The 24,199-nt window shown below is 42.1% G+C and overlaps 1 protein-coding gene across 14 annotated transcripts in view; it reads left to right on the top strand.

The window, feature by feature from the left end:
- Positions 1-24,199, top strand: part of tcf4 (transcription factor 4) — a 224,354-nt gene that overhangs the window by 45,525 nt on the left and 154,630 nt on the right. For all 14 annotated transcript variants that reach the window (XM_078955583.1, XM_078955586.1, XM_020707913.3 and 11 more), the window contains 2 exons: positions 11,688-11,743; positions 13,400-13,475. In XM_078955583.1, coding sequence (XP_078811709.1) covers positions 11,688-11,743; positions 13,400-13,475 — 132 coding nt within the window. The remainder of the gene's footprint in view (positions 1-11,687; positions 11,744-13,399; positions 13,476-24,199) is intronic.

Raw genomic sequence — 24,199 nt, 5'->3', positions numbered from 1 at the left:
TCTTTCACTTCTCATTCTGTCCCCATCACAACTGGTGTCCCTCAGGGTTCTGTGCTCGGTCCACTCCTCTTTATTATCTACCTTCTCCCGCTTGGTCATATTTTCCAAAAACACCACATCCATTTCCATTGCTATGCGGATGACACCCAGCTCTATCTTTCCAGCCAACCCAACTCCACACTGCCTCCATTAGCACTGGTTGACTGCATCAATGAAGTCAAATCCTGGTTCACCTCAAACTTTTTAAAACTCAATAGCAATAAAACTGAACTTCTTCTGATTGGCACCAAATCCACCCTGAGCAAGACCAACCATTTCTCTCTTTCCATTGACGGCTCCACCATCTCTCCCTCCCCTCAGGTAAAGAGTTTGGGTGTCATCCTCGACAGTAGTCTCTCTTTCACTTCTCACATAAACAGCGTCACCAGATCAGCTTACTTCCATCTACGCAACATTCAACGTCTACGTCCCTCCCTCACTACTCAGTCCACTGCTGTACTGGTACATAGTCTTGCTACTTCCCGCCTGGACTATTGTAACTCTCTTCTATTTGGTCTCCCACAAAAAACCCTCCATAAACTTCAAATGGTTCAGAATTCAGCAGCTCGTATCATCACACGCACTCCCTCCATCAACCATATCACACCTATTCTTCAACAGCTTCACTGGCTACCCATCCCATACCGCATTAAATACAAAATCTTGCTCTACACATTCAAAGCCTTTCACAACCTTTCACCTCCATATCTCTCTGACCTCCTTCGTGTCTCCATACCTGCTCGCTCCCTCCGCTCCTCTTCTTCTATCCAGTTTTCTGTCCCTTCTGCCCGTCTTGTCACCATGGGGAGCCGGGCATTCAGTTGCTCTGCTCCCCGGCTTTGGAACTCACCCCCCCCTGACCTCCGCAACACTGACACACTCCCACATTTCAAATCAAAGCTAAAAACTCATCTTTTCCAAATGGCCTATTCACTTTAACATTAACCTTTTCACGTTTTTATATTTTTTTATTTAATTTTGTATTTATTTAAATTGTTGTTGTTGTTTTAAGTGTTTATTGTATTTTATACTGTATACATGCTGTGCGGCGACCTTGAGTGCCCAGAAAGGCGCCTTATAAATAAAATGTATTATTATTATTATTATATGATGATAGCGAGTGAGATGGACGATTTCCACTGAAAGACCTGCCTGCAACAGCCTCAGAGAGCAAGTCAGCCGACAGTTTTGCATATATGTTAACTTCTTTGATGCAAAGTTCACCTTTTTGAGGTTATAGGGGGATTATAATGTTAATTCCTCATGAAAAAAACCCCACAGCTGTTTTGATCCGTTCACACATTTCTGAGTATTACTCTAAAAACCCCAAACCGATGGGTCCTCACATTGTTACATCACAAAGTGAGGAACCGCCCCTTCCAGGAAGGGTCTGCACTGCCAGCTCCGCCCCCTTTTCTCCTTTGTGCTAGCGTTGATCGGCTAAATGCTTTCCTTCAATATATACAATACGCACATGCATCTTTGCAAAAGTTTGGATGTTTGTTTTCCTGGACAAAATGGAGACACGCAGCAGCTCTCCTCTCTATGTTTATGTCATCAAATGGGCGGCACCCACAAGGACAGAAAGGCGGAGCCTCAGACATCGAGTCATCTTACTTCTGGTCAGGAAAAGAGCTCACAAAAATAGGTAATATTTCATTTTAAAAAATGATTCTGGGGTGTGCCAAAGGTAATATATGATCATATCTATGGATATAGTTTACTCAGAAAGGCCGAAGCCAGCAGGGCTTTACCATAAAGGTAAACAAACCGGATATCACATAAGCATGTTAATCAATAGTTTTGTGTTTTCTTCCACAATAGGCAGTAGCATTAAATGACCTGATCAGAAGCTGCAGTGTGATGCAGAGAGAGCTAAGGTGTAGGATCATTCTGAGAGCCAATTAAAGAACAGTTCAGAAGCTTCACCACTGCCTGACGTTTTCAGGAGCTTTGCTTCTGGATCTCAGGTTTAGTTGATGACGAATATGTGAAGGGGAAGTGGGAGTAAACAATGACAATAACTATTCCCTCTACATTCATACTTAGTGACTTTTCTGTTTGCTTTGATTTAACAACACAAGAGAAGTTTCCAAAGATAACCAGTGACAACAGCTCCGGAGGTGTGGTGTGCCACAAAATGGAAAGTTTGTTTCTGGACTTTGATAGATGGACACACATTTGTCCAACATAGTCAAGTGTTTAGGAATGATGGGCTAGTTGGATAAAGAAACATGGGCAGTTTCAGGACCACATCAGTGAAAAGAGCAAACAAAAAAAGGTTTGAAACTGTGTGGTGATGGAGATAGATGGAAACGTTTCCAGACTTTGTGCGTCTGTCTGCACATCATCCCCACGTCTTACAGTTTCATGTTCGTGGGGCATCAATTCAATCGTTAATATGTGTAACTACTGAATAAAAGGGTTTATTAAAAGCTAAAAGCTGTCTGGGTTTTGCAGTCGGCCTGCGGCTCCGTGCTTTCATCTTTATTATTCTTTATAAAAGTTGGGCATACTTTTCCAACTGCAGCTTTATGACTTTCTGACCAGTCTGCACACAGATTTTTTTCTTTCCTTTCTGGGAGTTTCCTTTTGTTCCCCTGGTTGTGATGGTGTGCAGAGATCTAAGCCGCTGTTGGCTCAGCTTCACATGGGCCTGTGCGGAAAGACGAGGGGGTTTGTCAAAGGAATCGCCGCTCCGCTTATTCTTCTACCACCACAGTGATGGAAAAAAGGGAAAACAAAACAAAAAGGAATGGCCGTATTATCAATATTAATCTCTCATTTTGGAAAGGCATCTGTGGGCTCTGAAGCTCAGCTGTCACCAAAAACACGCTACGCGGCTTATTCAAGAAAGCCTTGTTTGAACTTGCTAATGTTGTTTCTCTTTTCCTCTCTCCGTCGCTCCCTCCCTTTCTCTCTTTCTGTCTACATGAGTTATTCTCCCTCTTCATTTAGCATGCCATTAGCTCTCCAAGCTGTTGTTTGTTTTCTTGCTTTAATGTTCTTTTATGAACAAAACAGCAGGATAAAAGCAATGGACAAAAAAGGAAAAATGGTGACTGCAACATAAAGCGAGCACAGTGCTGTGGGTGTGTGCGGCGTGGCCAAATGTGGTTGCATGGCTTACAAATGTTTGTTTGTGTGTGTCTGCATGTTCTCATGCTTGTGGAAAAGGCTGGTTGCGTGTGCATGGATGAGGGCTCAGGCACTAAACTTACTTGGGTCCAGATGCTCTAATTATAGAATGGCGGTGCAGCTTGATGACGGGAAATGCTGGTCTGTGAGTTTCTGGGACTGGGTTACATGAATGAAATTTTTGTCATTCAACTCCTGATTCTCTCATCAAACCTCCTTCCTGTGTCCTTTTAAAGTAAAATAAGACAAAACCACACGTCACATAATTAAATTCACCTGCACCATGGTGAGAAAATCCTTCTTTTGCTATGGAGTTTGTTCTTGACTGATCTGTGGATAACTTAGATGAAGTCAGTTTGAATTTTTCTACGATCTTATATTTAGTGAAGACAATGTTCTTCAGAGATTCTTTGGTCGCCCTCATTTTCCCATGAACATCTTTTTATGGGTTAGTGGCTGATTCTTTTTATTAAGTTTTATTAAATTCATTTTTTTCTGCTCTTTGTTAGCATAAATTAACTCGTTTTATTTTGAAGGGAAGCCTGTTTAACCTGACTTCCTGTGTTTTTTTTTACACCAGTTGTGCTTTCACATGCTAGAAAACAAAAAGATGGTATAGATTTGAGAAGCTAGATCACAGGATTTAAAAGATCCTGAGAAAAAACTTGTTGATACACAGCAAAAATACACATTTCCCACCAGATGCATGGCAAAAAGTAGTCTTTAGTGTACAAAAAATATACTGAGTCTAGGCTTACAGTGAGGCAGTATCCTTAAATTATACTTTTTATTTACTATCCATTTATTATGAACCTAAAATTTTCAAATTTAGTCTGAAGAAGAATTCATTTAGTATACTTCCTACAGATTGGTCTATAGCAGACTAGCTGTGTAGACGTTTTTAGAAAGGCTTCTTTGAGGTGATTGGGAATGTCTTTATTTCCTACATTTTGTATGAACATAGTTGAATTTTCCATTTAAGTGATCATTACTCATCCGGGTAAGATGTGACATTTTTGATAAGAATATGCTATCTCTTTTTTTTTACATCTAGAGGTTTTTAAATGATTGCAGATGGGATTGTATGTTTTTAGGATGTTTTAAGGATCAGATGACGGTGATCATCATGCTCTGACAAATAAAGTCCTAAAAAATGGAGCTTTGGCTTCTTTTATGATTCCTTTTTTTAAGTGCTAAGAAGGATGTTCATATGAAGACGCTTTTAATTCAACCGGGGTTATATATGTTTAGAAGACAAGAAAACAATAGAAATAAGTTGACAAGAACTTACTGCTGAAATGTTCTTATTTTTATTATTATCATGTGGTTGTTCTTTTAGTCCCACCCCAGGATTAGAAAGAGGAAGGTGGAGGCTCACTGCAGACCCTGGTCTGTCCAGTCCTATTGGAAGCTGTTTCTGTAAAAGACCTTTTCCTGTTTTCCCGTGTCTGAGACCAACATAAAACGACAAACCCTGACATCTCAAGCCTGCAGATGAGCTTCAGAAAACAGATTTTCCCTCTTCTCTGTTTGTCTTTGTGTGCCAAGGAGGGAAAAAGTTTGAATATTGACTGTGTTTTTGCAGAACTGATGGGATTTCTGTGACAGGCTGCAGGTGTCCTCTTTTACCTCAGGTCTGTTGGATTTCTCCACTCAGAGTGGCTGTGTCGGGTGGAGCGTCCTCCCACTGAAACCCTTTTTCGGTTCACCGTTTGCCCTGATGGTGGTCAGTCTTGTCATTTCTGGTTTTGTTGCCATGGTAACAGGATGTCAATAGATTTGGCATCTTCCTTCTCCTTCCCAACTGTCCTCGCCATCAGAGCTCTGTATCCACGGTGACGAGAGGAGAGGACTTTTTTCTTTTCTTTACAACCACTCCATCAAAGTTCAGATGGAGGTACCATCTGGTGCGTGCCTTGCTCATAGGCTCTACAGCCTTTCACTTGAAAAAGAGGAAAAGCTAAGAGTTTTAATAAAAATAAAGAGAAAGAAGCATAGATGAGAAAAGGCAGAGAATGGGAGAACGATGGGAAAACGGATGAGAGAAAAATGCATTTGCTAAGAACATTCTAGACACTGAATGGTCACAAGACTTTGCTAAATTCAAAGTCTTTCCACACATTGGACTGGAATGATGGACTGATGCGTTTCTTCTGTCATCATGTGTCTTGTCCGCTGTGATTGGTCGTTTATACCTTACAGTCAAATCTACTGAACCTCAATCCAGATGGTATTTTCCAACATCCATAAAATCCATTTATTTCGTTTTGAAATGATTTTATAGTGGCATAGTTCGATTCGATTAGCAACAGACAGATGGATCTCAAATCGAATAGAACTCGATGCATCGATTAAGTGGATTGATCGTCACACCCCTGTGGGATTTATAAAGCATCACACAAGATCTGAAAAAAAGATGCGTGTGTGTAAAAGCCCGTACACACCGGGACGAATATTCGCCAGCGTTTTTCGCCACGTTTTTTGTGTTCACACCCAGGCGATTTTTGCTGACGATGAGCCGAGCGAACATGCAATTTCATTCCATGACATTAGATGGCGCTTAATGTAAACAGAAAGACTCCTGTACACAAGGTGGCGCTGTGATTTAACTGTGATGAACACAAGCGTAAGAAAGGATTAAGCTGGGAGAAATCAAAACGATGAGTAATCGATAAAACTTACATCACTTCCTCTGCGCGACCAAACCCCCAACAATCACAAACGTGCAAACACACACTGAGATTTAAGGAGATTTAAAAAAAGATGCAGGGATGTAATCTGATTCTTCATTTGTGCTGTCTTATTTCCGTGTGTGTGTGTGTGTGTGTGTGTGTGTGTGTGCACATGCGTGTTTTACTTAGAATAAGTAGTTCAGTGAAGTGACAAGAAACCGAAATTAATCTCAGTGACTGACCTTGTTCTTGTCTTTCATCCTTTGTCCGTTTTTGTCTTCCAGAGTTGTGTTTGTTTTTGGTTCTTTCCTAAAGATATTTGTTCAAAAAATATGAATAGTATTTGATTGTATAGTGTAAGTTAAGATTTTTTTGTTCCTATAATCCAGCTTGTTGTTTTGGAGCCTTCATGCACAGCAGTTCCCAAACAACATCCGCTTCTTTCAAAAGAAACATTTAAATAAACTCATTTAAAGTGGATAAAAACATGCAAACTTTTTTTCAAGCTTTATGGAATCATGAGACATTGCATTAACATGAACTATTTAATAAAAATATTTATCAAAATATGTTTAGCAATTGAGAGTGTAATGGTGTATTGGAGAAAGTACTGTGAGGGTGTAGTAAATTAACGAACTGCCTGTCAGATATGTCAGTTCCTGTTTGTTTTCTGTTCTAATGTTATGGATTTATCTTTATCAACTGATGAGACAGAGGACACGTTTTAGCCAATCCTGTGATACTTTATGCGGTCCAGTAAGGCCTCGCACGGTTCTGGTGAAGTGTTCTGAGCAGGCCCGTTGGTCCAGCGTTGGCCCACCACAGTAAAGCACAAGAAGAACGGGGCTCAAAGACCAAAAAGAGACAACAGAGTTTGAGGTGGAAGAGTTGATGCAACCGCGACCCAATTCTGCTCTGGTGCTTAAAAGAACCTCTGAGACGGGTCGTTTTTGGACCTCACTTTTCCCTACGTGACCCGGAAAAACACAACACGGGGACAGCAGGAGACGCTGCTTTGGCTTTAGGTATAGTTTTGCTCCTAAAGCAACATTTTTAGAATAATTGTTTTTTCTGTCTTAAAATCATGTATTCCCTCAACTCTAAGATCTTTAAATTTGTTTCCTTCTGTTGATTCTCCCTTTTTGAACTCCCTGGGAGTCGTTTGCTCTTCACTGACGGAACCACTTTCTCCGGACAGAGTTCAGTCGTAGCAAAGAATGAATGTGGCGCAGTTTCAGGTGTCGGAGAGATTCGGTGGTTTCAGTTTGATTTGAAAGAAACTGAAGAATTCAGAAGAGATTAGAGTCTCTGTGACATGCATCCAGAGGGGGCTGGGGAGGCCTGCAGTTAATTATAGTTTGGTTGGAGACCAGATGAGAACACTGATGCTATAGAGCTCACACAGGTGTGCGCACACACACATACATGCTTGATGATCTCACAGCGTGACCACTGTCCTCATTTCTGTCAATCTGAGACCCTCTGTTGCAATCATTAGCACCAGTCTGTGTGTAGAGAGGTGTGTGTGTCTAAAGACACATGCGTGTGTTTGCGTGTACTGATGCAGGTGTGTTCTTGGTTGTACAGACGCATGTGTGTATTTGCGTGTACAGATGCAGGTGTGTTCTTGCGTGTGCAGATGCAGGTGTGTGTTTGCGTGTGCAGATAGAGGTGTGTATTTGCGTGTAGAAATCCATGTGTGTTTTTGTGTGTACAGATGCCGGTGTGTGTTTGTGTGTACAGATATAGGTGTGTGTTTGCATGAACAGATATAGGTGTGTGTTTGCGTGTGCAGATGCATGTGTGTATTTGCGTGTGCAGATGGAGGTGTGTGTTTGCGTGAACAGATATAGGTGTGTATTTGCGTGTGCAGATGCAGGTGTGTGTTTGCATGAACAGATATAGGTGTGTGTTTGCGTGTGCAGATGCATGTGTGTATTTGCGTGTGCAGATGGAGGTGTGTGTTTGCGTGAACAGATATAGGTGTGTATTTGCGTGTGCAGATGCAGGTGTGTAATTGCGTGTACTGATGCAGGTGTGTGTTTGCGTGTACAGATGCATGTGTGTATTTGCGTGTACAGATGCAGGTGTGTATTTGCGTGTACAGATGGAGGTGTGTATTTGCGTGTACTGATGCAGGTGTGTGTTTGCGTGTACAGATGCATGTGTGTATTTGTGTGTAGTGATGCAGGTGTGTATTTGCGTGTACAGTTGCAGGTGTTTGTTTGCGTGTACAGATTCATGTGTGTATTTGTGTGTAGTGATGCAGGTGTGTATTTGCGTGTACAGATTCAGGTGTGTATTTGTGTGTAGTGATGCAGGTGTGTATTTGCGTGTACAGATTCAGGTGTGTATTTGTGTGTAGTGATGCAGGTGTGTATTTGCGTGTACAAATGCAGGTGTGTATTTGCGTGTACAGATTCAGGTGTGTATTTGTGTGTAGTGATGCAGGTGTGTATTTGCGTGTACAAATGCAGGTGTGTATTTGCGTGTACAAATGCAGGTGTGTATTTGTGTGTAGTGATGCATGTGTGTATTTGCGTGTACAAATGCAGGTGTGTATTTGTGTGTAGTGATGCAGGTGTGTATTTGCGTGTACAAATGCAGATGTGTCTTTAAGCTTTGATGTCATCACAGCGTTTCTTGGAAGAAAAGAAGCAGCGTCCACTTTGCTAAGGAAGAAGTACTCATAAAACACGCAAAGAACACGATCCGTGCGTAATCATTGCGCATTTTTGCGGTAAATGGCCTGCTCTCTTGTCTGAACGTGCAGACAAATGGATTTCTTTCCTTTTTCCTTCATCTGCAGGTGTTTTGGTTTCATTCATTTGAACCCCTTCCCTCCCCACAGAACCTCAGGCTTTGGGACTTCATGTAAATGTTGAAGGTTGTCACTGTTGTTGATGAGAACTGCACCATCGAACACTTAGCAACTGAAAGAAATGGAAGGTATTTTTTCAGCATTTCACACACAAATTTGTTTTTAGAGGTTAGCAGATGTGTTTTTCATCAACTGGAACCAGGCAGGTATGTAGCTTTAGTCCCATAGAAAGGCTGAGATAAGCAGCTAAAACCGTTTGGTGGTAATATTGGGTACAGTCCTGTTTTTGTCCGCAGTGATGAGACACACATACACTCAGAGGCTAAGTGTATTAATAGGAGTCTGTTTTGTGTCAGGCAGGCCTTAATAGGATCAGTGTGAGAGAGACACGGGGCTGTCTGTCAGTCTAAGTTCATTAACTGATGATAGATAACCTGCGCTGTGTGTGTGTGTGTGTGTGTGTGTGCGCATGAGCTTTTAAGTCAGCTTCCTCCTCGTGTGTAAATTCTCCCTCCCTCTCTCTTGTGAAAGTTATAGCCCTCAATTGGAGGCCTTATCAGGTGCAGGACACATGGATGCCTCCTTCTCTCTTCCGTTTCTCCTCCTCCACCTCATCTTTCAACTTCTGCAAACAAACTTGGATTTTTTTCCCTCCTTTTCCTCTCCACCCTCTCATCCAATCTCCTCCTCTTGGTACCCCTCGCGCAGAGGGGTTTTTCCTTAAATGACTTTGCTCCTCATTCTTCTCTTCCTCATCTCTCCTCTGCCTCCCAGCTTCTGGACCGGCTTTTGTTCAGACTTAAACCTTTTTCTGGGTTTACTCCCTCTTGTGTTTTCAGAAAGTAGTTCACTGCAGAGTGGAAATAATCCCTCCTGTAGTTCGTGTGCTTTTTACTGACTCTGTAGCAAACTGGTCACACCTGAGCAGGTGGAGAGACGGCTGAAGCGGCTCTTCAAGCCACACGCCAACATTTAGTTTTGATGATTGAATTTCATTCCTGAATCCAACAAACTCTAAATCCCAGAAATCAGAGTGGTTCTTTCTGAACCGCACAGACACAGAAGCAGATTTTACAAACTTTGAATGTGTCATTAATAGGGCTGCACGATATGAGGGAAAATCGCAATAAGAGTGATCAATATTGTGATGATAATATAACTTGATAAACAAATAGCAAAACAACCCAAACCTCATTTCCATTACACTACAACTGAACCTCTTCCACATAGGAGGCGAACATCTCACATAAAAGGGCTCATCTGATTGGTCAACAATGTAAAGGGGCTCATCCGATTGGTCAAATGCATAAAGGGATTTATTTGATCGGTTAAATCTGGTAAGCTGCCATAAGATTGTTTTGGCACATTTAAGGTTACCATTTATAGCAATTTTTGCATGTTTTGCGAAATGCTTATTGCACAGCTTGATATCACGATAACGATACATTTGCGTTTTATTGTGCGGACCTAGTCGTCAACATGAAAGCGATGTTCACCCAACCAGGTTTTCATGACGCTTTCATCACAGCTAATACACATTGAAAAAACACATTTTACCTGCTAAAGTTAAAGCCTCAAAGTTTGGTTTCAATGCAAAAAACATATTATTTCAGTTTGTTGTGAATGTCAGGAGTGGGCACATTTGGTCCTCTTAAAGTGAACCAGAGTTTGTTTCCCCTGATAATTCAGACCCATTTTTCCGTCTGAATCCACCCAAGCGGATCCTGGTCCAGGACCAGGTGCTGCTCTCTGACCCCTCTTTGGAGGTGGTCTCGGTTCGTTACCTGTCATTGCTGTGCCCTGTCCCCGTAATGCCTGGCCAATGACTGAAGCGATCTTTAGTCACAAGGTTTTGTTTACAAGCTTTGGTTTGAAACAGGAAATTCAGCCTGACGGCCGTCTGGATGCAGCCCAGTCAGGAGGCTCAGAACACAATCCGGACCAAATTAAGCAAACTCGGTCTGAGCCAACGGATTTTTCCAGTCTGAATATACCATTTGTTTTTAAATAAAACCGTACATATTTTCAATATTCATGAAAAGTTTGAGAGCGTTTTAAACAGTGAAGTTTATTGTGTCGATGTTCAAGTCCCGATCATTTCATTTTTCCCCAAATGCTCGGTCGTTTTACTGTCTGTTCTGTTTTTCCGTCTGATTCTCTGCCGTTTTCCTGAAACCTGCCCCAAAGGTACGTCTGTCACGGCTCTGACTGCTGGCCTGCTCCCAAACGCCTGTTTGTAACTGAAGCAGTTTCCACTGCACTCACACCGACTCATCCACTCACACAGAGATAAGCTGACGCTCCACAATGACTGTAAGCTGCTTGCTATACACACATCCACACAAAAGAGACTCCATTGAAGGGAGATTTGGATATTACAATACACGTGTCATCTGTGTGTGTGTGTGTGTGTGTGGGTGTGTGCGCGTGTGTGTTTGCAGATACAGTCCTCTCTCTCTTTGACGAGTCTGCTGACGATGACAAGTATCTTACTGACAGTTCTGCAAAGATACTAGAGATAAAGCCCACCTGCATGGCTGTAAGTTACAGCCGGTAAACAAACATTTCAACAAGTTCTGGATGGATTTGACTCCAAGCCGAAGTTTTCCAGCAGCACGGCCAGCAGGTCACCTGTCAGCAGACGGACGTGTCGGTTACTTCATGGATAATTGTCTGCAGGAGGCTCCTGAGCCACAGAGGAATGGATTTGTGCTGATTGACACGCTTTCCTTGATTAAAGTTGTAATGCTGAGATTTAGAAGAGGTTTCAGGATCAACAGGGGCTGAATTAAAACAGCTTACAGTCTTTGTTTCTAAAAAAAAAAAGAGTCAGGAATGTGACAGAAAATGACGTTGAGGTGGTTTTTGTTCCTGGGATCATGATGCTGAGCTAACTTCTGCTCTTTCACAGTTTTGGCTTTTTTATGATTCGTTTCTCTCTGTGGAAAACGGACACATTCTATTTCATTAGTTGTCTTTCGTGATTAAACATGGAATCTCCTCCTCTTCTCTCGCAGGTATGGAGGACAGGACAAACTCAGCTTCATGGGCCAGTGGAAGTCGCTCCTCCAAGGTACTACGAAGTGTTACACATTTCTATTTGCAGACAACAGGACGGCTGCAGACTCACACATTAAATAGACTCCACCGCTCTGCGCTCAGCTGAACCAACCTTTTCTAGCAGTTTACAGAGCTGGTCCAGAAATGAGAAGGGACATCAGAGCTCCACGTCTGCGAGATGGAAAAACCTTTTTGTCTTTTTAAAGCATACAGATGCTTTTCCAATATTTTACTGCTGAGGAAAAACGATTGTTTCTGTTCTTGCTGCTCTCCACTGGCTTCCAGTAAATATTAGGATCCAGTTGAAGGTTTTTAAAGCTCTGAATAGTCTGGCTTCAGCGTGTTGACCTGAGCTGCTGCAGCCGTCTTCTCCAGGATGAAGTGGTAGATGATCCACTGATGCTCCCCAAACCGGACTCACACCCAGGACAGAGCAGCTTTCTTATGGGATAGTTTCCTCCACATCCGAGCTTCTACATTTTTTCATGTGAAGCACATTTCTTTGTCTTTCAGAGGCCGTGTCCCACGGCCACTACATACATCTTTGCACATTTTCCACATATGAAGTCTCGGTTTTTGCTGATTCATGCATGATTCACGTAATACAAGCGTTTCTTGCGTTCGTCATTCGTCGATGTGCAGACGTTTGTCGTGGGTTTTGGTCGACACGTTTTTTCGTCAACTTGGTTTGAAGCTGTAAAAAAATTTTGGTCAGTTTTAGAATTACACAGTTTATGGAAAAAACTGCGTATTTCACTTAATTTAGATGCAATTATTACGTAAATCTTATGTAATTGTACGTCATCTTTGTGAGATGCAAACGCAAATTTGTGTCTTTCCACGACTGTTCCACGTATGTCTAGCAGATTTTTTTCACGCATGTACCACCAATATTTCTTTTATATCGTATATACGGCCCACATATCGCGTTAAAATGACATAATTAATTCAAAAATCACTAATGAATTTCGTATAAACAGTGCAATAATCATTCAGGGTTCATGTTCTGCGTTGATTTTCTGTGTTCTCTGTGTGGTTTATTCGTACCACTTCCATAGTTTTAACGTAGATCTTTTGTGATACATCTGTGAAAATGTCACGTAAAGACCAAAACTTTCTGTTTTTCCACATATATTCACGTCTGACCAATTTTCATCCGTCCAATATGCACAAAATGTTCGATGTGGCTGTGAGACGCGGTCTTTAGACATATTTGAGCTTAACTTTAGATCTAATTAATTTAATGAATTATGTTTTTATTTTTATGCGTTTATTGTATATATTTATTATTTGATTTTTTTTGTTTGTTTTTATGTTATTTTTTGTGTTTTTTTATGACAGGAATTGCTTTTTATCTTATTATTTCTCACTTTGGGGCAGTTGAATGTTTTCGTTCTTTTCAAAAAATGTGCTTTATAAATACAAATACCTTGTTTTCTTAGTGCAGAAATCATCTTGCAACATGTCTTTTCCTTTCATTGTTAATAACCACCAAATGATCACAGAATCTGGCATTTGAAGTGCTGCCTGTGTAGCTTTCTGTCGGCTGCACAGACACCGTGCATCCATCCCCTCATCTGTCCGCCACAAAAGAAGTCCCACATCCATCAGAGTGTGAGCGAACAGTCAGTGAAAGCAAACACTGACGCTGTCCCGTCTGCCTTTGCAGAGTTATGCTGATGGCTCGCAGTACATGGCGTCGCACGACAGCCTCTCCCCTCCGTACACCAACTCCAGGCTAACAGGTACCGTGCCGCTCCGCACATCACTGTCGCTGCTCTGTTGTGAGTGTCTGCAGAGAATTAGGGACAGACAAGTGGACACTGTAGGAGACATGTCATCTGCTATGTGATTGCCCTCTCTCTCTCTCTCGCCCGCTGCATGGACAAACGCCAAGGCAGCGTGTGCTCAGTTACCCATGATGCTCTCTGCCTCTGGCTCTCTTCGATGTGGCTCCAGTTGTGAGCAAATGGCCACTGACACAGATAATCTGCCTCTCTCTCTCTGCTTCTTTCTGACTCTCTCTCACACACACAGCATCACACAAGCATTTAATCATTGAAATGCAAACATGCAGAGGTGTACACACACACACACACACACACACACCAAGCACAGCTTAATTACCTTTGACTGAATGCATCAAATATGGAAGATGTCAGCGCTCAGCTCTGAATCTGTCTGCTTCTTTCTGCTTCTCTGGCTTTCTCAGCTCCTTTCAGTTGTTTTGTTTTTTTGTCCTGGGAAAGATTTGCTCCCAAACATTAGGAGGTTCAGAAAGTTACGCAGCAAAACACGTCTTTCTGTTGCAGAGGAGGGCTGCAATTGGGGGAAATATTGGTAAACAAAACATCTGTCTGTGATGACATTTGAACTCTGTTTTTTAAAATTACACCAGCGTTAAAACTTTTTGTTTATCATTTTTATTTACATCCATTTTCCAAACCTGCTTAACCTCTTTTGGGGTCACAGGGTTGCTGGGGCCTATCCCAGTTACTGCAGAGTGTAGTTGTGTGACCGCAGACGGACTGCCAGCCTGTCACAGGGACACACAACTACACACACTCGTATTCACGCCAAGGATTTACATTTGTATTTGAAAATCAAATTAAAGATGTGCTGATTTGTTCAGCCTTGTTGAGATGTAAATATTGCCATGAAATGGCAATATTTTTATTTACAAATATAAACCAAAGTGCATCTGATTTTTACTTGTAACATTAGCGTCACGATTTCCTGTATCAAATGAGTATCAAGTTTAGTTTCACTGATTTCTTTTTTCAAGCTCAGGCGAGTAGATAGAGACTAGATTGAGAGGAGTTGGAGAATGACTTTGTCTTCACATATTTGTTTTGTTTGTTTCAAAATTTCAACATGAGAGGATGAACATACAACTGATGAAGGGCTCTTCAAATCCTCACATTACAGGAACTTCAATTGAAATTGGTTGCAGTTTGTCACCAACAGTTGCATCTTCATAAGCAACCATCACCAGATATATGCTGTGATGCTTGTTGTGTCCAAAAACATGCTTCATAGGTTGATTGGCAACTCTAAATTGTCCATAGGTGTGAGTGTGAGAGTGAATTGATGTGTGATTGAGGATTTTCTACCCTGCGACAGACTGGCGACCAGTCCAGGGCATCCCTTGCCTTCGCCCAAGTGGCCGGGATAGGCTCCGGCAACCCCGTGACCCCGAAAGGGAATAAACGGTAAAGAAGATGAATGAATGCTTGTTGTGTGATTGTGGAGCTACAACCAGTTTTTCTGTTGTACAAATTTTACAGCAAAACGTTACAAAAAGAATGCGACCTCCTCTGCAGGCGCTGCAGCCACTGAAAACATGTTCTGCAAGCCGAAATGTTCGGACGAACTGGTTTATTTGTGAAGCTAAAGTTCTTCCTCTCTTTCTATTGTTCAGCAAATGGGTTATTATTCTTGGTCAGAACATAAAATGATGTTTTTTGGGGGAGGGGTGTGTTTAAACTTCTTGCATGATCGTCAGGTTTGCAGAGAATCGAAAAAAGCTCCAAACAAAATTTAAAATCAGTTTTGTTCTTGCAAAACAGAGATTCACTTCCATCGCCAGGTCAACTTTATGATCAGAAGTGCGAAAACCATTTTGCAAAATAGATTGATTAAATCTGTATGTTTTACAGTGCAAAAGTCTGAAATATATGGTGCATTATGGAGCTTATTATTCTTGCAGAATGCTTTTAACCTCTTCAGACCTGGCATCCACATGTATGGACGTCACCTTTTGGGTTTTATTACCACAGTGGCTAATTCTGCTTAACTGGAGCCCTGTGACTAAAGGGTTAGTTCAAATATGCAGCAAGGATTTTACTTATCTAGTAATTTATTATTTATCGCAGGAGGGCTGCATCATGACTCCCTTGTGCTATCACTTTTAACGTCCCAGGTAATCTGTTTCTCTGTTGAATTCTGTAGGAATGGAATCAGGATCAAATGCTAGATTTAGTTATTTTATTGCACTGACGTCTACGTTACGACGGAAGCTTTTTACCAGGAACTTTGAACACTTTTAAAGGAAATGCAATACAAGAAATGATTTTATACCATGGTGAATACTCAATTCTGATTGGCTGCTGGGTGTGGATTAAAAGTGATTATCCACAGTGATAATTTCCGCCTAAAAAAGTAGTTCTGGTCACATATCTTAAATGTTCTGTATCAATACGCTCGCTTCTTTAAAACAAACTTTATCTTCATCATCTGGACAAAAACAAGCGGGAAGAGGCGAACTTTCTCTCCGAACTAGGGCTGGGAATCACTGGGTACCTTATGATACGATTTGTGATACGATTTGTGATACGATTTGCGATACATTGCTCACGATAACGATACTATCACGATATAGCGATAATGTGATAATCGATATATATCGTCTCTAACAACTCACAATACATCAAACTTTAAGAAAGAACTTGAAAAACTGTTTTTTGAAAAATATTTCCCCATTTGTTTTTCTTTTTTAAACACAATATAATGAACAACTTGTGTCCTATTTGATATAATGATAACAGACTTTTGTGTAACATTGCTGAAATCAGTAATACTGTGTGACAAACAATGACAATTTTCATTTGGAAATATCTGTAAAATTCGGTTTACACAATAGTGAACATGAACAGCAGCCATTATTTAGTACCAAATTGCTGTAAACAGGATAAAAAAATGAATAAGTCAAGGTGGATAAAGGTGGAAAGATTTCATGTTATCCATGGACACCAGTGAAGATCACAAATCATTGAAGAAAAAAGGTTCAACACACTGTCTAGTGGGTCTAGATGACCCAACTTCCAATGTTAACGTGCCTAGAATAGCACAAGGGTTAAAAAAAATAGCTGTAAATCAGATATTAATTTTGTGAACTAATTCTAGTGTCTTTGTTAAAAATAAATGACACCATTTAATGCAAATGTGGTGTAAACAAAAATAAAATTCTCCCAGAAAAGTAGCTAGAAACTTTCCTTTGAGTTATTTAAGATACAAACTGCTTTCAAAATAAATGACGAGGGATAAAATCCATGAACTTAAAGTGCATCTAAAAGTAAACATCTTTGTGAACAAAACGTTTGGGGAAAAGCTGCATGTGATGTATGTTTAGATGTTCATGTTTTTCTGGAGAACCACAGGCTTTTTAGCATCAAGACGCCGCTCGTCTACCTTTTGAGGAGAAGGGTGTCACGGTTTCTGTTTTTTTGCCCTTGTGGTTTGTTTCCTTTCTGTTCTGGCATGTTTTGAGTTACTTCCTGTTTTATTTTGTAGTGTTTCCTGGTTTGTTGTAGTTTTGAGTTTTACTTTGGTCCCCATCCTTCCTGAGTGTTTCCACCTGTGTCTCGTTTGCCTGCATGTATTTAAGTCTTGTCATTCCCTTCCTCCTGTGCTGGTCCATAGTTTGTAATTGTGCTGTTCCCTGGTTTCGAGCGTTGTGTATTTTCAAGTTTCGAGTTTCTAGCCTGCTAAGCAGTGGATTTTGGTTCGTAGTCATTTGTTATTATTAAAGCCCCGTTCCCCTGCAACCTCCTGCCTCCTCTCCTCTCTGCGCCTGGGTACTTCCTCTTCCTCTCCCCGTAACAAAGGGGGGGTGTAAGGGAAGGGATGCCCCTCTTTCTGCCGTTTCCATCTCAACCATAGCTCTGGTCTGGGCGTACAGTGCAGGGATTATTGTTTCAGTATTTCTGAGAGGGAATGTCAAAGCGTGGCTCTATTGCATTCAATAAAAACCCAAACCCCTCGTTCTCCACCTCACTGCAGGGACGGAGCCCCTTGTACATGTAAACAGCAATCCAGTTTTTCATTGCCTCTGCTCTCAAAGAAGACGGCGGTAGCTTCGCCTGTGAAAAAGGTATCCGCGCTGGGCCGTGTCGGCTTCAGGCAAGAAACAGCCACGGCTTTCTCACACAACTCCGTTGATGCAGCTTCATGCTGCCGGCGCGTCTTTTAAGTTGCTGCTCTCACTAATTTCCTCGGCCATTTTTGTTTGAATGTGTATTCTTCTTTGTCCGCCGGCGACAGCCAATCTCGTAACGAGCGCCCCGTATCAACCCTCCGAATAATTGTCTCACCAAAGATGATTATTATAGAATTTTACAGGGGCTTCAAATGTAAATAAAAGGTCGATACCTGATGAAGACGCATCGAGAATCAATCACGGGACTAAATAAGGCGATGTATCACCATATCGATATTTTGGCACACCGCTACTCTGAACTGATGCTTTATTTAACACATCGTGATCATCAGCATACATATCGCTTTCCTTTGCCGCTGCAGTCGAGGTCGGCTGGCTGGCTGAGCCGGCAAAGGGGCGCGTTGCCATGGTAACATACGTAACAAATAGTGCGCTTTTTGTGAAAAAAGTTATCCAAGCCATAAAAAACGACATGAATAAAGTACTAAATATTGGATGAATATTTGTTTCTTTTTGGAAGGGACCATGGCAGAAGCGGGTTAATGGCCTTCAAAGAGTGCATTATCAGAAATTAATGCACTCGCTGAAGCTTAACGTCGGATAGTTCAGGCTTCCACAGCGTGCGGCCATTTCTGATAATACACACTTTGAAGGCCATTAACCCTTACATGAAAGCTTACCTTTGAAAGAAATGTTTCATTTTTATAAGGTTTTTCAAATTTCATAAAGAATCAAACTAAAGCTGCAGGACGCAAACTGAAATTACCCAAGAAAATATGTTGTTTTAAAACAAGGAGAATCCTGTCGTTCCTGACAAACAAATACAAAAACTCTGAAACGCTGGTCCATTGTTGGGATGATCCATTGTGAGTGTGATGCGTTGTGACAGAGTTGTGATTATGGTATGTATCTAGTGGCGAAGCAGCAACAGACAATGGAGATTCAGAAATGGAAATATCATATTCTTCATCTGGCGCAGGGGAGCCGCAATTTACTTTTATAATGATAAAGCTAAGAGAGCGAGACAGGCTGGGCTACGGAAAACACACACTGACACACAAGCAGCTTCTCCCACATTCTGACCTGATTTTTACCTGGAAAGCTCAACACCAACACTTCCAAGTGCTCTTGGAAGAATCAATATTATTGAGGTTGATGCTGGCTTCTGTCTTTTGTTCTCGTGAGTGTTTGTCTCCGGATGGGGGAGGTTTCAAAAGACAATGTTAAGAGTGAATTACCTTTCATTTGGTTGAAAGGCAGCGTCAGAGCACGAGCAAACAGGATCCTTCGTCAGACGAGGTCAGGGGGTCGACTACCTTTAATCATCTTGATATTGATTATGAAAGCTCAGGTATAGAGAATGCAGACCAGTGAAAGTGGCGACTTTAGGGTTTCAATGCTTTACACGCGTGCTGGGAAAAGGAACATAGAAGTGATGCTAATATTCAGTGTAACATAGCAATAAGGGAGACTTGTGCTCCCGATGTGACACGTATGTACACTTTAGAGTCGCCAATAAACCTATGTTATGTTATGCATGTTTTTGGACGTTGGGAGGAAGCCAGAGTCCCTGGAGAGAACCCACGCATGCATGGGGAGAACATGCAAACTCCACACAGAAAGGTCCCCCACTGATGTTCTGTTTCAGGTCCCCTGTCGGGACTAGAATGGGGGGCCTTCTTGCTTTGAGGCAAGAAGTTGTGAATCAGGACCAGAAGCAAAAATTGTGTTCAAAAAAAGCTTGTTGTTGCAAAGAAACTCCAATCAACAGGTCAGAAGCTCTCTGCTCCATCCCATAATAATGCATCCATTTACAGACAAACCCATGATCGTCTGTGTTTTCCTTGTCTGAGCTGGCATCGCAGAGGTGAATTTCTCATGAACTCTCGCCGCTCTGCAGAAGTCATGTCCTAGAAAGGATATTTGATTTAAAACAGCTAAAAACAGATTCATCATAATTATGGGAACGCTTTTACAATAGATCAAAAGATAATTAGAGTGGGCCTTTATATTCTATTCATCTACAAAAGTATTCCAAACTCGTGCTTCACGTTTACGATTTAGTGTCAGCCATTATTGGGGTCGATTTTAAAGTTTGCATCAGTTTTGTTCCTAACAAACAATACAATAATAAAATTTCATGGATGCTTTGGGATTTAATATCAAAGCCAAAGTTGTGTGAAATGTCGTCTAGCGTATAAAGGAGCCTGTTTGTTGTGTTGCTGCGAAGTGTTGCTGTTAAGGCAAAGGATTTACCCGTAGAATTTAGCACAGAAGGACCCTGCTGAACTCTGAGGTTCGTTCTGCAACAAACTTCTTTCCCTTTCACACCTTCTGCTCGCATCTTAGTGGTAAATTACTGCTGTCCGTTCAGATTTAGCCCAGGTGTGAGAGGAGTAAACCAAACAGGAAACAAGGACCGGGGAGTTCAGGGAACTGAAGCTCTGACTGTGTCTCTACCTCCACTCTCTAACCCTGTGTGTCTTTCTTATTCCCTCTCTCACACACACACACACACACACACACACACACACACACACACACACACACAGATTAGTGTGATGTTATGCTCTAGATAATCAGTGAAGGGATTAGTGTCATCTCAGCGACCACACTAGATTAATCTGCTCACACACACATTCAAAACACACATACACACACAGGGACACACATGCACACTCACACACAAGTTAGTGGATGTGTGTGAGCTCTACATTTTGTCTGCAAGTTTAAACTCATTCACAACACTTGTGCATTGGCCACTCTCTCACTTGTGTGCTTTGCATGAAAGTGTGTTTTTGTCTGCATCATTGTGTGAGTGACACAATAGTTAGATATTCATCCTAATGGTGTTCTTCAACATCTGTGTGCGCGCTCTTTTACCTCCTCAGTGATTCTTTGCTCGAGCCGACAGGTCATTGGGTCACTGAGTGTGTGTCTCTATGTGTGCTTTTGTACGTGTATGTTTAACTATTTTTGTGTGTATGCTTTCCTCTGTGTGCTTGTGTGTGCACGCAGTTTCTTGTGCGTGTATGCTGTTCTGTGTGTGTGTATGCTGTGTGTGTATGCTGTTCTGTGTGTGTGTATGCTGTGTGTGTATGCTGTTCTGTGTGTGTATGTTGTTTTGTGCGTATATGCTGTGTGTGTGTATGCTGTTCTGTGTGTGTATGTTGTTTTGTGCGTATATGCTGTGTGTGTGTATGCTTTTCTGTGTGTGTATGTTGTTCTGTGTGTGTGTATGCTGTGTGTGTGTGGGCTGTCTAGTGCTTGTGTGTCTGCGTGTGCACAGTTTTGTGGTTAAATGAAGTGAGTGTGTACGTCTGTGCGTGAACTCAGCTTGAGTGTGTTTGGACTGGCGTGTTCACCTTGATGCTGCGTTCATTTTGTGCGTCTACGTGTGTCTGTGACATCATACTCTTGTATGGATGAGTGCGTGCGATGCCACCTTTCATGTGTGCAGTCTTTGTGTCATGATAAAACGTGCACGGTCATGTGACCGGGAAAGCCCAGACTCCTTTGATGTTTCAAAAAAGAGGAGACGGCCGGGACATTAGAACTCCACCAAACTGTAGGAGACCATTTCTTCCAAACAGAGGACTTCCTGTTCCAGGAGCTAAAGGCTGCTGTTCTAAAACACTTCAGGAACTGTAAGTTAAAGGAACCGAAAAGTAGAATCGAATCTGTAGAATCAAAGTACAGACATCATTAGCTCCTCTGTTGCTCCGTTACAGTGAAATAAGAAACATCCCATCAAGCTGATGTCAAGGTCAGACGGTGGAATTTTTGACAGAAATCTCAACAACTCAAAAAAATCTGATGCGTTTATCCCGGTTTGAGTTGGAACCATGTCGTTTGGACAGGTAGCCTCAGGTGCCAGCTTTGTTTGCAGATTACAGGCCGAATTTCTCATGCCCCCATTGTAGTATGCAAGCACAGTGGAGGAGGCATAATGGTTTGGGCTACCTTTGCAGCGACCTGAACTTTGTCCGTGAACTCCTCTGTTGAGTCAGTGAAAGGTGTGTCTCTGTGACACAACTTTTCATTTTTGAAAAAGATGAAAAGTTTGCATCTCAGCCTGATACACGTGTTGCCATGGAAACTACTGTGAGCTGAAACCCTGTCTGCTGCTGCGGGACATGGGGCTGAGGGATCTCCGGGAACAGCTGTGTCTGCCCCTTCTTTGTCACCGTGGTGCCTTTGAGCAAAGCCTCTGACCTCCAGCAGCGTGGCTCAGGTGGATGTGTGGTTGTACGGGGCAGCTCTTTACGATGTTTGTTAAAAAGGAAAAGAAGGTAAACTCCCATTGTGATTACAGAAATGTAAAAAATATATATATGAAGGGTGGGAGGACGTCTTTCTAAAGCCATGACAGATTAGTATTTTAAAGAGACAAAAATCTCATGTGTTACTGCTGTTGAAAATTCCTCTGAAATCAGTTAAAGTGCATAAAAAAGGACGAGGGGGGAGAGGACGTCTGGAGATCATGACTCTCATGTGTCTGCATGCCTGCATGTGGTTGTGTAGTACACTGCGGGTCTTTTGTGAATACCTGCGTGTGGTTACTTTTCAGTGCAGGTGCTGCTGCTGGATACCCTACAACACACACACACACACAAACACACGTGCAGTTATGCGCGCCGCGTAACCGTTAGCAACCCAGTAAATGAGAGGCTGAATGGTTTCTGAGCACATTCACTAACGTCAGTCGACGTTTTGATGTGGCTTCAGTTTCAAAACTTTTTAGACGGGTTCTGCTTTCATCCAAACATGGAAGGATCAAACAAAACCCCAAAACCTATTCAAATTCTATCTAAATTACATGAAAAAAACCTGCTGAAAGTAGACTTTTATGGGACAAGTATGCGGCTGCACAGCCAAGTCACCTACAAGCTGGACTTTAAGGAACCGGATTTATTTTTAAAAACAGGCATTTTGAGATCATTCATCACCTCAGTTACAGAAAACGATGAGATGAAGACACCTTTTTACTGTCGTGTGCACCAGCAGCCAGAGAAGGACGTCAGGGGTCACCTCTTGACAGTAAACCTACCCCCCTGTGCTAATGAGAGTTTAAGTGAATTGCTGGCCTCTTTAAACGATTCTGTTTAAACTATGTGAAAGTGTAGAGCTATACACGAGAACATTTTAGTTTTAAAATGTCAATAGACCTTTAATAAATCCATGCTACTCTGTTCTGTAAAAGCACCGATATCATGCAAAAACTACTTTTTGGAGCTCTAAGGTGTATTATAATGTTAATTCCTCAAAAAAACAGACTCAAAGCAGTGTTTTTATCTATTAAGTCGTTTGAGTATTCCTCTAAAATCTGCTCTCCGAGCACAAGCGCCTCCCAATCCACAAAAATGAATGGGTCCTCACATTGTGATGTCACAAAGTGAGGACCCTCCCCTTCCAGGATGAGTCTGCGCTGCCAGCTCCGCCCCCAGGCTAACAGACACACTCGGCTAAACGCTTTCCTTTAATATGGAGGATATGCACATCCATCTTTGTAAAAGTTGGGATGTTTTTGTAGGTGAAACGCAGACACGCTGCTGAGGCCGCGACTAGGTTGACGTCATGAAATGGGTGTCACCCACAATGAGAGAAAGGCGGGGCCTCAGAGATTGAGTCGTTTGAGTGTGTTTGGACTGGCGTTTTCACCTTGATGCTGCGTTCATTTTGTGCGTCTACGTGTGTCTGTGACATCATGCTCTTGTATGGATGAGTGCGTGCGATGCCACCTTTCATGTGTGCAGTCTTTGTGTCATGATAAAACGTGCACGGTCATGTGACCGGGAAAGCCCAGACTCCTTTGATGTTTCAAAAAAGAGGAGACGGCCGGGACATTAGAACTCCACCAAACTGTAGGAGACCATTTCTTCCAAACAGAGGACTTCCTGTTCCCGCGACTAGGTTGACGTCATGAAATGGGCGTCACCCACAATGAGAGAAAGGCGGGGCCTCAGAGATTGAGTCGTTTGAGTTGTAAAAGTTGGGATGTTTTCGTAAGTGAAACGCAAACACGCTGCTGAGGCCGCGACTAGGTTGACGTCATGAAATGGGCGTCACCCACAATGAGAGAAAGGCGGAGCCTCAGAGATTGAGTCGTTTGAGTTGTAAAAGTTGGGATGTTTTCGTAAGTGAAACGCAAACACGCTGCTGAGGCCGCGACTAGGTTGACGTCATGAAATGGGCGTCACCCACAATGAGAGAAAGGCGGAGCCTCAGAGATTGAGTCGTTTGAGTCGTTTTCAAAGCCTTCCCGGTGATCTTTTATTATGATGACCAAATCAAAAAAACGCCGTTGTTTTCTAGAACATAGCTTCTGCAGGAGTTCATTAGAAAGTCACCTCTGAGCCTGTGCTCTTTCTGACATTATAGACTGGTAAAGAAACTCCTCCTCCTGAATGATCAAACGGTAATTGTTGTCTGTTCCTGCTCTAATAGCTGGACATGAACATGGAAACCAACCTTTAATGGGGATGAGCTCTGAGTCATGGCGTCACATGCTTGATAGGATTTTGCAGGATA

The sequence above is a fragment of the Oryzias latipes genome, chromosome 12 (assembly GCF_053564925.1).
Source record: "Oryzias latipes strain Hd-rR chromosome 12, Olatipes_Hd-rR_3.1".
Taxonomy (NCBI): domain Eukaryota; kingdom Metazoa; phylum Chordata; class Actinopteri; order Beloniformes; family Adrianichthyidae; genus Oryzias; species Oryzias latipes.
This window is presented reverse-complemented; position numbering and strand designations above follow the sequence as displayed.